The sequence below is a fragment of the Manis pentadactyla genome, chromosome 3 (assembly GCF_030020395.1).
Source record: "Manis pentadactyla isolate mManPen7 chromosome 3, mManPen7.hap1, whole genome shotgun sequence".
NCBI lineage: Eukaryota > Metazoa > Chordata > Mammalia > Pholidota > Manidae > Manis > Manis pentadactyla.
Window position 1 is genome coordinate 52,950,020 of NC_080021.1, and position 15,423 is coordinate 52,965,442.

At 37.1% G+C, this 15,423-nt stretch overlaps 1 protein-coding gene across 10 annotated transcripts in view; it reads right to left on the reverse strand.

Moving 5' to 3' along the window:
* The window catches only part of WWP1 (WW domain containing E3 ubiquitin protein ligase 1), a 121,534-nt gene that overhangs the window by 49,760 nt on the left and 56,351 nt on the right, over positions 1-15,423 (reverse strand). For 9 of the 10 annotated variants that reach the window (XM_036925088.2, XM_036925086.2, XM_036925085.2 and 6 more), the window contains 2 exons: positions 14,260-14,444; positions 6,681-7,017 (listed from right to left, as the gene is read on the reverse strand). In XM_036925088.2, the coding sequence (XP_036780983.2) occupies positions 6,681-7,017; positions 14,260-14,444 (522 nt within the window). Of the gene's footprint in view, positions 1-6,680; positions 7,018-10,217; positions 10,316-14,259; positions 14,445-15,423 lie in introns of those variants that run through there. The other variant, XM_057497914.1, reaches the window with a different exon arrangement.

The window sequence follows — 15,423 nt, forward strand, 5'->3', positions numbered from 1 at the left end:
GCAGCCAGGAGGCGGGGAACAGCTCTTTCCTCCCCCCAGGCACCAGTACCGCTCCCCTGCGACCACCGACATTGCTTCAGGGGGTCAGCAGCTCCAGAATACAGCTTCTGGACACTAGAGGGCGCCATATACAAACATGAAACGCCAAAGGAACCTTGTCCAGAGAAAAATTGTTAATACAACTCCCAAGAAGGATTTAAATGATATGGACCTCATGACTCTTCCTGAAAGGGAGTTCAAAATAAAAATAATCAACATCCTAATGGAGGTACGGAAAGACATCCAAGAACTCAGGAATGAATTCAGGTCAGAGATCCAATTATTAAAGAACACGATGGAGGGTATTAAAATCAGGTTGGATATGGTGGAGGAGACAATAAATGAAATAGAAACTAGAGAAGAGGAATACAAAGAAGCTGAGGCACAGAGAGAAAAAAGGATCTCTAAGAATGAAAGACTATTGAGAGAACTGTGTGGCCAATCCAAATGGAACAATATTCGCATTATAGGGCTACCAGAAGAAGAGAGAGAGAAAGGGATAGAAAGTGTCTTTGAGGAGGTAGTTGCTGAAAACTTCCCCAATATGGGGAAGGAGATCATCTCTCAGGCCATGGAGATCCACAGATCCCCGTACACAAGGGACCAAAGGAAGACAACAGCAAGACACATAGTAATTAAAATGGGAAAGATCAAGGATAAGGACAGACTGTTAAAAGCAGACAGAGGCAGAAATAAGATCACATACAAAGAAAGCCCATCAGACTAACAACAGACTTCTCAGGAGAAACCTTACAGGCCAGAAGGGAGTGGCATGAGGTATTTAATGCAATGAAGCAGAAGGGCCTGGAACCAAGATTACTTTATCTGGTGAGATTATCATTTAAATTTGAAGGAGGGATTAAACAATTTCCAGATAAGCAAAAGCTGAGAGAGTTTACCTCCCAAAAACCATCTATCTCTGCAGTCTATTTTGGAGGGACTGCTATAGATGGAAGTGTTCCTAGGGTTGGATAGCTGTCACCAGAGGTAGGAAAATTATGGTAGGGAGGGTGGAGCAGCTGATTGCAAGGCAAATGCAAAATTAAATTGACTATCCCCAAAGTCAATCAAGGGATAGAGAAAAAGTATAGAATCTGATACCTAATATATAAGGAATGAAGGAGGAAGAAAAAGGAGGAGAAATAGAAAAGAACCTTTAGATTGTGTTTGTAACAGCAGACTAAGTGAGTTAAGTTAGACTCTCAGATAGTAAGGAAAGTAACCTGGAACCTTTGGTAACCACAAATCTAAAGCCTGCAATGGCAGTAAGTACATACCTATTGATAATCACCCTAAATGTAAATGGACTGAATGCACCAATCAAAAGACATAGAGTCACTGAATGGATAAAAAAAAAAGACCCATCTATATGCTGCTTACAAGAGACTCACCTCAAACCCAAAGACATGCACAGACTAAAAGTCAAGGGATGGGAAAAGATATTTCATGCAAACAACAGGGAGAAAAAAGCAGGTGTTGCCGTACTAGTATCAGACAAAACAGACTTCAAAACAAAGAAAGTAACAAGAGATAAAGAAGGACATTACATAATGATAAAGGGCTCAGTCCAACAAGAGGCTATAACCATTATAAATATATATGCACCCAACACAGGAGCACCAGCATATGTGAAACAAATACTAAGAGAACTAAAGGAGGAAATAGAATGCAATGCATTCATTTTAGGAGACTTCAACACACCACTCACTACAAAGGACAGATCGACCAGACAGAAAATAAGTAAGGACACGGAGGCACTTAACAACACATTAGAACAGATGGACCTAATAGACATCTATAGAACTCTACATCCAAAAGCAACAGGATGCACATTCTTCTCAAGTGCACATGGAACATTCTCCAAAATAGACCACATACCAGGCCACAAAAAGAGCCTCAGTAAATTCAAAAAGATTGAAATCCTATCAATCAGCTTTTCAGACCACAAAGGTATAAAACTAGAAATAAATTGTACAAAGAAAGCAAAAAGGCTCACAAACACATGGAGGCTTAACAACACGCTTCTAAATAGTCAATGGATCAACGACCAAATTAAAATGGAGATCCAGCAATATATGGAAACAAATGACAACAACAACACTAAGCCCCAACTTCTGTGGGACACAGCGAAAGCAGTCTTAAGAGGAAAGTATACAGCAATCCAGGAATATTTAAAGAAGGAAGAACAAACCCAAATGAATAGTCCAACGTCACAGTTATCAAAATTGGAAAAAGAAGAACAAATGAGGCCTAAAGTCAGCAGAAGGAGGGACATAATAAATATCAGAGAAGAAATAAACAAAATTGAGAAGAATAGAACAACAGAAAAAAATCAATGAAACCAAGAGATGGTTCTTTGAGAAAATAAACACAATAGATAAGCCTCTACATAGACTTATTAAGAGAAAAAGAGAATCAACACACATCAACAGAATCAGAAATGAGAAAGGAAACATCACAACAGACCCAACAGAAATACAAAGAATTATTAGAGAATACTATGAAAACCTATATGCTAAGAAGCTGAAAACCTAGAAGAAATGGACAACTTCCTAGAAAAATAAAACCTTCCAAGACTCACCAAGGAAGAAACACAAAATCTAAACAAACCAATTACCAGCAAAGAAACTGAAGTGGTAATCAAAAAACTACCCAAGAAAAAAACCCCTGGGTCAGATGGATTTACCTTGGAATTTTATCAGACATACAGAGAAGATCTAATACCCATTCTCCGTAAAGTTTTCCAAAAATAGAAGAGGAGGGAATACTCCCAAACTCATTCTATGAAGCCAACATCACCCTAATACCAAAACCAGGCAAAGACCCCACCAAAAAAGAAAATTACAGACCAATATCCCTGATGAACGTAGATGCAAAAATACTCAATAAAATATTAGCAAATCGAATTCAAAAATATATCAAAAGGATCATACACCACGACCAAGTGGGATTCATCCCAGGGATGCAAGGATGGTACAACATTCAAAAATCCATCAACATCATCCACCACATCAACAAAAAGAAAGACAAAAACCACATGATCATCTCCATAGATGCTGAAAAAGCATTCGACAAAATTCAACATCCATTCATGATAAAAACTCTCAGCAAAATGGGTATAGAAGGCAAGTTCCTCAACATAATCAAGGCCATACACGATAAACCCGCAGCCAACATCATCCTGAACAGTGAAAAGCTGAAAGCTTTTCCTCTGAGATGGGGAACAAGACAGGGATGCCCCCTCTCCCCACTGTTATTTAACATAGTACTGGAGGTCCTAGCCACGGCAATCAGACAAAACAAAGAAATACAAGGAATCCAGATTGGTAAAGAAGAAGTTAAACTGTCACTATTTGCTGATGACATGATATTGTACATAAAAAACCCTAAAGACTCCACTCCAAAACTACTAGAACTGGTATCAGAATACAGCAAAGTTGCAGGATACAAAATTAACACACAGAAATCTGTGGCTTTCCTATACACTAACAATGAGCCAATAGAAAGAGAAATCAGGAGAACAATTCCATTGACAACAGCATCAAAAAGAATAAAGTACCTAGGAATAAACCTAACCAAAGAAGTGAAAGACCTATACCCTGAAAACTATAAGACACTCTTAAGAGAAGTTAAAGAGGACACTAACAAATGGAAACTCATCCCCATGCTCTTGGCTAGGAAGAATTAATATCGTCAAAATGGCCATCCTCCCCAAAGCAATATACAGATTTGATGCAATCCCTATCAAATTACCAACAATATTCTTCAATGAACTGGAACAAATAGTTCAAAAATACATATGGAAACACCAAAGACCCCGAATAGCCAAAGCAATCCTGAGAAAGAAGAATAAAGTGGCGGGGATCTCACTCCCCTACTTCAAGCTCTACTACAAAGCCATAGTACTCAGGACAATTTGGTACTGGCACAAGAACAGAGCCACAGACCAGTGGAACAGATTAGAGACTCCAGACATTAACCCAAAAATATAGGGTCAATTAATATTCAATAAAGGAGCCATGGACATACAATGGGGAAATGACAGTCTCTTCAACAGATGGTGCTGGCAGAACTGGACAGCTACATGTTAGAGAATGAAACTGGATCACTGTCTAACCCCATACACAAAAGTAAATTCAAAATGGATCAAAGACCTGAATGTAAGTCATGAAACCATAAAACTCTTAGGAAAAAACAGGCAAAAATCTCTTGGGTGTGAACATTAGTGACTTCTTCATGAATATATCTCCCCGGGCAAGGAAAACAAAAGCAAAAAAATGAACAAGTGGAACTATATCAAGATGAAAAGCTTCTGTACAGCAAAGGACACCATTAATAGAACAAAAAGGTACCCTACAGTATGGGAGAATATATTTGTAAATGACAGATCTGATAAAGGCTTGACATCCAAAATATATAAAGAGCTCACGCACCTCAACAAACAAAAAGCAAATAATCCAATTAAAAAATGAGCAGAGGAACTGAACAGACAGTTCTCCAAAGAAGAAATTCAGATGGCCAACAGACACATGAAAAGATGCTCCACATCACTAGTTATCAGAGAAACGCAAATTAAAACCACAATGAGATATCACCTCACACCAGTAAGGATGGCCACCATCCAAAAGACAAACAACAACAAACGTTGGCGAGGTTGTGGAGAAAGGGGAACCCTCCTACACTGCTGGTCGGAATGTAAATTAGTTCAACCATGGTGGAAAGCAATATGGAGGTTCCTCAAAATGCTCAAAATAGACTTACCATTTGACCCAGGAATTCCATTTCTAGGAATTTACCCTAAGGATGCAGCACTCCAGCTTGAAAAAGACAGATACATCCCTATGTTTATCGCAGCACTATTTACAATAGCCAAGTAATGGAAGCAACCTAAGTGTCCATCAGTAGATGAATGGATAAAGAAGATGTGGTACATATACACAATGGAATATTATTCAGCCATAAGAACAAAACAAATCCTACCATTTGCAACAACATGGATGGAGCTAGAGGGTATTATGCTCAGTGAAATAAGCCAAGCAGCGAAAGACAAATACCAAATGATTTCACTCATCTGTTGAGTATAAGAACAAAAGAAAAACTGAAGGAACATAACAGCATCAGAATCACAGAACCCAAGAATGGAATAACAGTTACCAAAGGGAAAGGGACAGGCAAGAATGGGAGGGTAGGGAGGGATAAAGGTGGGGAAGAAAAAAGGGGGTATTATGATTAGCATGTATAATGTTGGGGGTGCGGGAAAGGGGAGGGCTTTGCAACACAGAGAAGACAAGTAGTGGTTCTACAGCGTCTTGCTATGCTGATGGACAGTGACTGTAATGGGGTTTGTGGGGGGGGACTTGGGGTAGGGGAGAGCCTAGTAAACATAATGTTCTTCAAAAAAATAAAAATAAATTAATGTAAGAAAAGGAAGAAAAAAAGAAAAAAAAGGCAGGGTAAGGAGATGAGGGCAAAGTGGCCTGATGTGGACAGGGGGCATCAGGAAGGACTCTGGATGAGGTAACATTTGAGCAGAAACTGCAATATGAATCATGCAGATATCAGGCATAACATTTTACACAAAAGTTAGAGCAAATGCAAAGGTCTTTATGTGAAGTCCTGATTGACATAACAATCATCTCCAGGCTATAGTATTTTTCCTGCAAACATTCATGATGCTAAACTCCTGTGATTCTACTGTCTGTTTAGCTAACTGAGGAAACAAAGGAACTAAGAAAGATTTCTGAAGAAAGAGGAAGATGAGGGAGATTTGAAAACTGCTAACTCAGACAGTTACCCAAGCCAAGGACTTGGGCAAAGAGCACTGAGAAAAAGCAGTTCACAAAGGAACAGAGAGAGGTATGAACATAGTGACTGTGGGGAGGGAAGGAGGACAGGAAGACAGAGACTTTGCGAAGAGCAGGCATTCAAACCTGCATAGGAAACCACTGAGTATACACTTTTATGACAGCATTTTCAAACTGTATATTACATATATTTACAATTCTGAGCCACTAAACAGGCTTCTTCAATGCAGAGACAATGAGTCATTAATATTGGTATCATTAGAGACAAGTAGGGTCAAAGAAAACTGGTAAGTAAATACAGGAGAGATGACCAAGTGGAATACACACACAGAAAGCTCTTTACAGAAAATCTTGAGAAGCTGAATAATTAGAGTGGGAAATTTAAAGGAGATTAAAAATTCCTCAGCAACACCCAAGAACCTAAGTTTGTAACAAAGCTAATCAGCACGGTTAGGGACCTTGCCCAGCATGCAGTGTTCCCTGAGGAAAAGGAGAGCTACCTCCTCTCAACCATGGGGCCTGTGCAGCGGACCACAAAGGGAGCAACAGAGCTGAGGTGTTGTGTGCAGCACCGGGGTCACTCTATTCCCAAGAATCACATCAAGAGGGACTTGCAAATTAACATTAGGTTTTCTTCTTTCCCCTTCATTCTGCACATACTTCAACTAGATGAGCAATTTTTCTTCGTTTTAAGAAGTACTTGGTTGGTAGAAAATGAACAAGTGGTATGCATCAGATTTCAAATTACTGGACAAGGGAAAATTTTGATATACACATTCAATAGTCATATAGAATCAAAAAGCTGCTACTTAAGTGTAAATCAAACATCTAACATACCCTGATGGCAAAGTCCCTGTGCTGGCATTTCCAGACTGCTGCCACACAGGCTCCACACACCCATCTGGCTGTCTTAATTTGGCTGCTTCAAAAGCAGAACCATTTCCAGAATTAGAGGTGGCAGAGTCTAATGTACTTCTAGCTTCAGATCCAAATGCTGCACTGTTAGGAAGAATACATTCATTGTTTTCTGAGGAAGTCAGAGTTTCTGGGACGGGAGGATCCTCAGCAGCAGCACTAGCACAATCTGGAGACACAGCAGCTTCTTCAGGTGCCACTGCAGGACCTGTGCTGGAAGCATCGTCAGGTGGTGCAGAAGAGGTTGACTCGCCATTAACTGAAAAGGGAAAATCAGTAAGACGATCTATCAAAGAATGGTAAAACAACCAATGAACTTATCCACTATACTTATTCACAGCCTAATTCACTGAGCAATGTATCAGATCCTAATAAAAGATTACATTGTTTTTCACATTTAAAGATAAACATGTAAATAATAAAAATTTAAGAACATGTACTAATAACCTCAACTTAAGGAAAAGAGAAATCAACATGAGGATAACAAATGTTTTTCCTCCAAATTATCAATTCTGAAAGTCTGTACAGTTATATAAAATTTAAAAATGATCTTTCAATCTGACTTTATGTAGGCAAGTGGCAGCTAATATCAGAAGAGCGCATCTGCCAATAGTGGGAATTACAGAGTGGCATTAATCCCGAGGACAGCACTATAGTGCATTGCCAAAAAGGCCCCAGAGTTCTTTCCACCACCTCCTGGAGAAATAACCCAGTACTGGGTTCCAGGAATACAATTTTTCTTAATTTTCATTTTAAATGTGATTTATCCATTTCACCATGTGTCACTATAAAAGTAAGTCAAATTACAACTGGAAAGACAATGGATTATTAAACAAAGCCTATTAAAAATTACACATCAAAGTTCTATTTGAGATGGGGGAGGGAGACATAATTAAAGAGTAATGAAATCCCTACATAGGTTTTTAAAGAGAGAAAGAGACTGGAAAGAAGAGGGTACTGTTGAAGGAATCAAACAGTAAATGCAAAAGAACAACAGAATGAACCAAGTTCTGTCCCAAACACAAGGGACAGGATGACTGAGGGAGGAAAAAACCAATAATGAAATACCAGAAAATACAGAACTACCCTGTAACCTATACTAATAAAGAACACAGAAAAATTAGGAGAGACTGCACAGAGAGACAATTCTGGCATCTCCTATACAATGCTCACTTACAAGAACTATCTTGTTTAATTTTTACTCTTCAACAGTGTGGAATTTCCAAAGAAGAAAAGAACAGCAGTAGTCTTTTCAAAGCGGCGAACTACACTAACTGGGAAAAGAGGAATATCTGAGGAAAGATAATCCAGTTCTATAACAAACAGTCATAAACCTTCACATATACTAGAACATAGCACTTGAAACACAGACTGATAGAAAGAGAGGAAGGAAGTAAAGTATTAAATAACACTGCTCAGTTTGAGGCAAAAACTTCTCTCCATAATGGATTATGGGCCTGTGCTAAGGAGTCTGAGGCAAATTATTTCACCAGAGACAGTATCCCACAAGAGTGGGAGGGGCTCCCCCCTTCCTGTTCTTCTGAGTTTTGATTAAGAGGATCCACTTGGTAAGTTTAGCTACTGTGAATATTGTAGCTATTTAAAGCTGAAATCAGACACAGTCATAACTGAAAGGGTTAGATTTGGCCTCCAACAGGACTAGGTTCAGATTCCAGCTCTGCCACTAAACTTGTCCTGGGTAGAAGAGCAAGTGCTCTCAGGATCTCCCTCCCTCGGCACCACTGCCCTGGGCCATCACACTTGCTCACACTACCGCAACAGTTTCCTCACTAGGCTGCCTGCATCTTCTCTTGCTGACAACAAATAATTCTCCAAAGAGCAGCCTCATTCTGTAATTATTTCAAAATAAAAAACTAAAGACAAAAGTCCAATAAGAAACTTGTGACATCAGCTCTGCCTGCAACTTTCCATTCTGAGCTATGATTTTATTGGAACAGTAATTAAATCTATTTTAAAAAGGCATTTCACACTAGAAGTTAGGGGCAGGAAAAAGAAATGAAGAGGAAGTAATATTTTTATTAAATACCCACAACTGTCCAAGTACTATGGCAGATATTTAGATGATCTCATCTAACCCGTCAGAACAATTCTTTAAGGTAGTAGTTATCCTGTTTATATAAGAAAGGAGCTAAATTTTAAGGATGTTAAATTTGTCCAAGGACACACAGTTAACAAATTTTTGGGGGGCATCATTAATATACAATTACATGAGCAACATTGTGGTTACTAGATTCCCCCCATTATCAAGTCCCCACTACATACCCCATTACAATCACTGTCCATCAGTGTAGTAAGAGGCTATAGAATCACTACTTGTCTTCTCTGTGCTAAACTGCATTCCCGTGCCCCCCCTACATTATGTGTGCAAATCGTAATGCCCCTTATTCCCCTTCTCCCTCCTTGCCCACCCACTCCCCCAAGTCCCTTTCCCTTTGGCAACTGTTAGTCCATTCTTGGGTTTTATGAGTCTGCTGCTTGTTTGTTCCTTCAGTTTTTGCTTTGTTCTTATGCTCCACAGATGAGTGAAATCATTTGGTACTTGTCTTTCTCCGCCTGACTTACTTCACCCTCTAGCTCCATCCATGTTGTTGTAAATGGTAGGATTTGTTTTCTTCTTATGCCTGAATAATATTCCATTGTGTATATGTACCACCTCTTCTTTATCCATTCATCTACTGATGGACACTTAGGTTGCTACCATTTTTGGCTATTGTAAATAGTGCTGTGATAAACAGGGGTGCATATGGTCCTTTTGAAACTGGGATCCTGCATTCTTAGGGTAAATACCTAGGAGTGGAATTCCTGGGTCAAATGGTACCTCTATTTTTAGTTTTTTGATGAACCTCCATATTGCTTTCCACCATGGTTGAACTACTTTACATTCCCACCAGCAGTGGGTTCCCCTTTCTACACATCCTCACAAGCATTTGTTGTTCCTATTCTTTTCTATCTTGGCCATCCTTACTGGTGTGAGGTGATATCTCATTGTGGTTTTAATTTACATTTCCCTGATAATTAGCAATGTGGAGCATATTTCTATGTGCCTTTTGGCCATCTGTATTTCTTCTTTGGAGAATTATCTCTTCATATCCTCTGCCCATTTTTAATAGGCTTATTTGCTTTTTGGTTGTTGAGGTGTGTGAGTTCTTTATATATTTTGGATGTTAACCCCTTGTCGGGTATGTCATTTACAAATATATTCTCCCATACTGTAGGATGCTTTTTTGTTCTGCTGATGGTGTCCTTTGCTGTACAGAAGCTTTTTAGCATGATGTAGTCCCATTTGTTCATTTTTTATTTTGTTTCCGTTGCTTGAGATGCGTTCAGGAAAAATTTGCTCATGTTTATTATATTCAAGAGATTTTTGCCTATGTTTTCCTATAAAAGTTTTATGGTTTTATGACTTACATTCAGGTCTTTGATCCATTTCGAGTTTACTTTTGTGTATGGGGTTAGACAATAATCCAGTTTCATTCTCTTGCATGTAGCTGTTCAGTTAACAAGTTTAGTGGCAGAGCTGGAATCTGAACCTAGTCCTGTCAGAAGCTGAATATAACCCTTTCAGTTGTGACTGCCTCTGATTTCAGCTTAAAATAACTACAACATTCACAGCAATTACACTTATCAAATGGATACTCTTAATAAAAATTCAAAAGAACAGGAGGGGGAAGAGACCCTCCCACTCTCAGAGGATACTGTCTCTGGTGAAATCATTTATCTCAAACTCCTTAGCACAGGCCCATAATTCCTTATCGGAAACATTTCGGGAGCCAAGAGTGTTCCAGAATTTGCAACTTTTTGGAATACAGAAAGGCTGTATGGCACATATAGTGTCCACTGCATGAATACTGAGCTGGGTGGGGGTTACACAATATAATTAAACATAGTACTATTTCTGCAGCAAAATGCAGGGATACTTGTATGAGCATGATAAACTATACATATACTCAAGCCAGTTCCAGTCATTTTCCCATCAGACTAGTTTACAAAAAAAAAAACCTCTGGTTTTAAAGATTTTAGGATTTTGAAATTGCAGGTAAGGGATTAAAAGCACATAATGTACACAGAATATGCACACTCTCACCCCATCACCACTCCAGTAACAAAAACTGATCTTTAAAGTGCTTAATTAGAAAAAGAAATATCATGTTTGCCCTAATGCCTTAAAGGAGATTACCCCATTCCTCAAAAAGATACCTGAATTCATCCTCCCACCAAGAGATGAGAGACAGTGACTGAAGACACGGTTACATGGTTGCTACCAACAGTGCAGGTTCCAAAAGTCTTTGTAAACCAGCCAAAGGAATGATGAGAGTTGGACTGTTTTGTCAGATATCATCAACAATAATCAGAGGAGATAAAAACCCAATTGCTAAACTGGTTGGGGGAATATTATTTGAAGCCTACCATAGTATAAAGGATGAACAGTACAACTTCGAGACACTATAAAATTTAGACACATCAAAATGAACAGGGAAGCAGATTGCAGAGTTGAGAGCCATACAGCTAGATGTCAATTACAGCTATTCTACGCTGTAGCTGTGATCTTTCTGCACCTCAGTTCTTTCAGAAGAAAAAGCAAAAAATACTAGCATCTACAGTGACCCTTACAACAATTTTGGAGTGGGGGCACCAACCCCATGTATTCGTAAGTCTGTGTATAATTCGTACTTCCCCAAAAAGTTAACTACTAATAGCTTACTGTTGACCAGAAGCCTTACCAGTAACATAAAGCTGACTGACACATATTTTGTACATTATATATACTGTATACTGTATTCTGACATAAAAGTAAGCCAGGGAAAACAAAGCTTTTTTTCAAATTGTTGCAAATCTTCAAAAATTTTTCAGTATGTTTATTTTAAAAAATCTGCATGGTAAGTGAACCTGCAGTTCAGACCTGTATTAAGGGTCAACTGTATTTCAATGAGTTACTCTGAGAATTCAGTCAGTAAATGGATGTAAAGTGTTCTGAACACGTACAGCACAAATGTTAGCTGTTACTATTATTCTGATTGTCTTAGGTTTCCTTGCAGTTATCGTGAATGCTGTGGGAATTATTTACAATGGAGCCTTCACTTCTAGTTTCTCTTATATGTGTTTTTATTTTCAACTTAAAATTTCAGGCAAGAATAAATAAGAGAAAAATGTGGGAAGTGAGTTTGTTCCCAACATAAAGTCTATGAAGTATTTGACAAGATCTAGAGAATAAGAGATTCTACAACAAGGGAACCTCAGTAAGTCCTTCTTTTGGCACGAACATCTGAATATGCCCAATGCTAAAACATGCAACTAACTAGTGGTCAATGGATACATCCACCAATCTAATCAAGCAGCTAAATATTTTAGAAAGAAAAGCTCTGCTCCCAAATCCCACATACAGTCGACCTTGAACACAACATGGATGTGAACTGTGTGGGTCCATTTATACCCAGATGTTTTTCAACAAATACAGGTATAGTATTTTAAATGTATTCTCTCTTTTTTATGATTTTCATATTTTCTTTTCTCTAGCTTACTTTACTGTAAGAATACAGTACATATAACATACAAAAGTGTTAATCAACTCTTCATTACCAGCAAAGCTTCCAGTCAACAGTAGACTATTAGTAAAGTTTCTGGGGAGTCCAAAATTGTATGTTGGTTTTTGACTGCACAGGGTGCCCCAAACCCCCAACCATACTTTAAATGTACTTTTTTCAAGGGTCAATGGTACTTTAAATGGAAGATAATGATAAAAGAATGAAATAGAAGGGTAGTATAAGCCTTTCTGAAATAAGCATTCAACATTCTTATACTTTTCATGAATCAGGAATGGACTTAATAAATAATTGGCCTTGCTATCTAACTACTTCCACAAATAATGGAATTGGGTCTACCATTATGAATCCATTGATAATCCCACATAACTAGTTAACTCTGATCACATAAGGGTATTATTATTATTTTTTACAACCTCTTTGGGGAGTTCTCAAGGAAATTACATTGGTTAAAATTTAAATTTCCTCATGAATAGCTAAATAGGTTTTTTTCCCCTTTGTGTTTCCTGGTATTATTTAATAACCTAAAAAACATGGTCAAAAAGCACTGGATTCATGCTTTGTTTTGAAAAATTATGATACTCAGATAAACCATTTTTCTGTGTTGATATTTTTAAAAAAGTATCAGTCCCTCCTATACGTACTTCCCCAAACTGTTTTTTAAAACTGTTATATTTAATTTAGGATACCTAAGTTAGAGTTCTATGAAACTCAGTATTATATTTACTTTCTTGGAATGATTGAGGATGCTGTTTACATCAGGGTGTCTTCTTTTATAGATCCACAAAAGATGGAATATGTTCTTAATTTAGAGACAGTTGTGAAAAATCTAAGATGATGTTTCCTTTTCTGCTTTGCTAATAAATTTGAGACAAATGTTCTTACTGGAAAGTAGACCAGAATAAGAAAATAAATGCATTTTGCTTACTAATTCACCCTGGTTATATGTATTTATCTTCTCTTCATTTTCCAGCTCTCTTAATAACTAAAAAAGTTCTACTTATTGTAGGCACTTAGGATCTTTAAGTCCATCTTTTTTTAAAGGGTAGCATTAAAAACAAACTAAAAGATTTTAAAAATTCCTATGTCAGTTTCTATATTTACAAAAACTCTCAGGACAACACATGGCTAATATCTCCCTAATCTTGGGTATAGATATACAATTATTTTGATCTATAAGCCCATATATTTTCACTGAATTACTGAATGGCTTCTTTACATGTTTGTACTTTTGAATACTTTCCCATAAATAGACAAACATAGGAAAGAATATGGGCTCTGGAATCAAAAGACCAGGGGTTCCAACTCTAGCTCCAACACATATGTTAGTCATCTAAATCAAGTCCTAAGATGTTTGAGCTTCAAGAGATTCACCTGAAAGAGTTAATACATAAAGATCAAACAAAAAGTGGTTATGAATTTCACAACTGAAGCACTGAGAAACAGGTTTACAGAAGAAATTTTTCCTAGGCAGTCCTTCTACAATAGTGTAATACTTACTCTTGAAAAATACAAAACTTCCTGAGAGCTCTATTGGTTCACAGTACATTTTTCTAAGTTACATGCCAAGAAATAAATATTTATCTACTACCAGAAGACAAGTTAAAGGAACCATTGATTACTAAAAAGAAGTAAAGTTCTTTTAGAAATATATCTATATTATGAATTAAATAGTATATTTCATGTCATAAAGCCTGAGAATCTAACTATCATTTAAGTACTTGCTTAGTGAAATGTGTTGTTATTTGTAAACTATTTTTGGAGTATTTTCCTAAGTAATCTAGAAAAATTCAAAATTCAAAAAAATTTCAGACACTGTAATCTTTTAATTCCTATTAGAACTGAAGATTAAGATTATACAGTAAGAGAAGTATAGCATAGATACATAAAATTTAATTTAATTTTCCTTTAAACAATGTGTCATAAATTGCCATGCTTACCAGTATCACTGACAGGCTCAGATGTAAGTGGTTTTGGAGCTGGTGTATTTTTGGGTCTGGCAGCAACCTGAGATGGAGATGAACGCGTGCTTTCTCCATTAACTACATGTGAACAGCATGAGTTTTGGACTACAGTGTTTGTAGGTACAAGATTATCTATTCCATTAGTACCTTCAACAGCCAACCTTTAAAAAAAAGATGCCTTACTTCAGTTTTTCATCAGAACTTCCATAAGACATATTTACTGGCAGGTTGATAAGTATGATAAGTAAGTATAGAGTAATGAACAAGAAGACATTGCATGCTTTTATTAATGTTTAAATGACTTTGAGTCCTAAGTGTATCCACATTGGCAAAGAAATGTATACTGATGTATATAAATATACTAAGTAAAAATGAATTTAGTACCTGAAAATACTGATCAAATTGTATACTTTAAATATTTAAGTCTAAGAATATTAATCTTTATTGTAAAATACTCTGATTTTTCAAAAAGCTCACAAAACTTGGAAAAACCAAATCCAAGCTATTGTAATTGTTTTGAATACTGGAAAATAAGCTGAAAAAGTCTTCAAATATAGATCACAAATTACTATGAAATAGGCATTAAAATAATGAATATGTGGTCATCAGAAAAGGCTGAATATTATATCGCAGCTAGAGGAACTTAGTGTATACATTGGTTGCCAATAAATACATCAATCTACAAAATTTACAAAACCAAACATTTAAAATCTTATTGGCAATGAGGGAGTTGGGCAATACTATGTTAGGTGACCAGGAAAGCTTTTCCCAATAGACAGGCCACCTTACATTGTTCTCCACAGACTGTCTTAATGTTTTCTGAAAAATATAAATCAGATCATGTCCCCTGGTTCCACCTGGCGCCATCTATCTAGTTCTATTTCTCTCTATGTTCTCTCTAAGGCAGGTATTACATCGATTTTACTTAATATGAAAAACATGCTGAAAAGTCTTCAAATTTTTATTACAAATTTGTATTATATACAGGTAGTAAAATTATAATCACTGTAGGATTGTCAAAAAAAAGGTTAAATATTAAATTCCAGAGTGAGATGAATTTGTGGAGCATAAAATTAACTAGAAATAAACCCAGGATCTTTGCACTTGTCATTTCCTCTGCCTGGAATGCTCTTCCCTTAG